Source organism: Limulus polyphemus, unplaced genomic scaffold (assembly GCF_000517525.1).
Source record: "Limulus polyphemus unplaced genomic scaffold, Limulus_polyphemus-2.1.2 Scaffold13107, whole genome shotgun sequence".
Classification (NCBI taxonomy): domain Eukaryota; kingdom Metazoa; phylum Arthropoda; class Merostomata; order Xiphosura; family Limulidae; genus Limulus; species Limulus polyphemus.
The window spans coordinates 1-2,943 of NW_013678717.1; the positions used below are offsets into that span (position 1 = coordinate 1).

Below are 2,943 nucleotides of genomic sequence, written 5' to 3' on the forward strand. Positions count from 1 at the left end.
TATATATATATATACATACAAGGTAAATATAAAATATTGGGAATTAGAAAACCTGCAAATAGGGATTTGTAGTTTGAGTAAATAATGTCTCGAGTACCTCCTGCATTGTTTCCTTACTTTTCTTTACGATCCCTACTTACAGGTTTTTAAATTCTCAAATGTTTATTTAGATTGTTTGTTGGTTTTTTTATGCTTAACTATGGGCAAAAGATTATTTGATATTGTAGCTAACTTTATACATTGTAATGATAATAAACGTAGCTAGTAGCTAGCTGATACGGTTCATGATGATTTACTGTAGCTATTGACTATTTGATCGCATTAGTTCGAGTTGAAAACTGTTAAGTTGCTGCTGGAGATTGTCATGGAGATTTGTTTGAGAATATAATGAGCATTTATAGTTTTTATGTAACTAAATTCTCTCTATATAATACATAGCAATTGGCAAATATATGACTAGACTAAGACACAACCCTCACTAAGCAGGTAGAAAATCAGCCTTTTGAAATAAAACATATACGTCCAAAACAATGCTTTGAATAAACTTTCGTGTCTTTTAAATAATTATTCTACGAATGTCTTTGGCCCGGCATGGCCAGGTGGTTAGGGCGCTCGACTCGCGATCTGAGGGTCGCGGGTTCGAATCCCCGTCACACCATACATGCTCGCCCTTTCAGCCGTGGGGGCGTTATAACGTGACGGTCAATCCCACTATTCGTTGGTAAAAGAGTAGCCCAAGAGTTGGCGGTGGGTGGTGATGACTAGCTGCCTTCCCTCTAGTCTTACACTGCTAAATTAGGGATGGCTAGCGCAGATAGCCTTCGTGTAGCTTTGCGCGAAATTCAAAAACAGACAAACAAACGAATGTCTTTAACAAAATTTAATATTATATGTACTGGTTTTTAATCCTTCACTTCGTACATAATATAGGGGTTGTCTCCCTAAAGACACCAATTGTATAGTGTACAAAGCATTAAGTATGTACATGTTGGTAATTCCTGTTTCACCCTGTACTTAAGCTTTTGAAAAGAACACCAGGTATTTGTAAGAAAGCTAACTTCAAGGGATAATGATAACATCGTTTACACTAGAATTATAAAGTTTTTTAACTTATGTAACATAGAGAAGAAAGAAATCGACTTTCAACACTCCCACGACCTTCACATTACCTTATTTAGTATTCTACAAAATATTTGAGTGCAATATACCAAGCCGTTTTTGTTGTAGGCTGGTAAGAGAATAATAATAAAAGAAGCAGCAGAAGAAGAAGAATTAGAAATTCCTTTTTTTATGTATTGTTATATGTGTACAGCCTTATCAGTCAATAGTAAGGGTTTTAAAGTGTTGTTTCAACTGATTCTTTACTGTTTATGTTGCTTTTTGTCCGAACGTTCTATTAGGGTTTTATGCAATTCCTTGCGATCCCCTATTATGAACCACTCCTGTGGTTCGTGATACACACAAGTATTTATAACACACACGCACACACACACACACACACACATATATATATATATATATAATAAATACACACAACTGTTTGTACTACACCCACATATATATATTTATACACGCACAGCTATTTGTACTACACCTATATGTATATATACAAACAAAAACTATTTGTACTACAACCATATATATATATATACACACACACAAGTATTTGTACTATATTATTCCAGCCCAAGCTCTAAAATGGTAAACTACAGGAGAAGGTGGGATACAGTTTTTTTCTTACCTTAGGGAAGTTCACTATGACAGAGTTTGAGAGCTACTGATAAAGATGATGACCATAGAACTACTGATCTAGATGATGACTATAGAACTACTGATCCAGATGATGACCATAGAACTACTGATAAAGATGATGACCATAGAACTACTGATCTAGATGATGACCATAGAACTACTGATAAAGATGATGACCATAGAACTACTGATCTAGATGATGACCATAGAACTACTGATAAAGATGATGACCATAGAACTACTGATAAAGATGATGACTATAGAACTACTGATCTAGATGATGACCATAGAACTACTGATAAAGATGATGACCATAGAACTACTGATAAAGATGATGACTATAGAACTACTGATCTAGATGGTGACCATAGAACTACTGATAAAGATGATGACCATGGAACTACTGATAAAGATGATGACCATAGAACTACTGATAAAGATGATGACCATACAACTACTGATCCAGATGATGACCATGGAACTACTGATCCAGATGATGACCATAGAACTACTGATCTAGATGATGACCATAGAACTACTGATAAAGATGATGACCATAGAACTACTGATCTAGAAGATGACCATAGAACTACTGATCCAGATGATGACCATAGAACTACTGTTAAAGATGATGACCAAAGAACTACTGATCTAGATGATGACCATAGAACTACTGATAAAGATGACCATAGAACTACTGATAAAGATGATGACCATAGAACTACTGATCTAGATGATGACCATAGAACTACTGTTAAAGATGATGACCATAGAACTACTGATAAAGATGATGACCATAGAACTTCTGATCTAGATGATCATAGAACTACTGATCTAGATGATGACCATAGAACTACTTGTAAAGATGATGACCATAGAACTACTGATCTAGATGATGACCATAGAACTACTTATAAAGATGATGACCATAGAACTACTGATCTAGATGATGACCATATAACTAATGATCTAGATGATGACCATAGAACTACTGATAAAGATGATGACCATAGAACTACTGATCCAGATGATGACCATAGAACTAATGATCTAGATGATGACCATAGAACTACTGATAAAGATGATGACCATAGAACTACTGATCCAGATGATGACCATATAACTAATGATCTAGATGATGACCATAGAACTACTGATAAAGATGATGACCATAGAACTACTGATCCAGAT

The 2,943-nt window shown here is 35.0% G+C and overlaps 1 protein-coding gene across 1 annotated transcript; it reads left to right on the forward strand.

Moving 5' to 3' along the window:
- Positions 1 to 1,764: 1,764 nt before the first annotated feature.
- On the forward strand, positions 1,765 to 2,806 carry LOC106477164 (protein starmaker-like; the record flags this gene model as incomplete). Its single annotated transcript, XM_013937755.1, has 2 exons — positions 1,765 to 2,505; positions 2,726 to 2,806. Coding segments are annotated over 2 exons (822 nt in total), but the record flags the coding sequence as incomplete, so codon positions are not given.
- Positions 2,807 to 2,943: the final 137 nt, after the last annotated feature.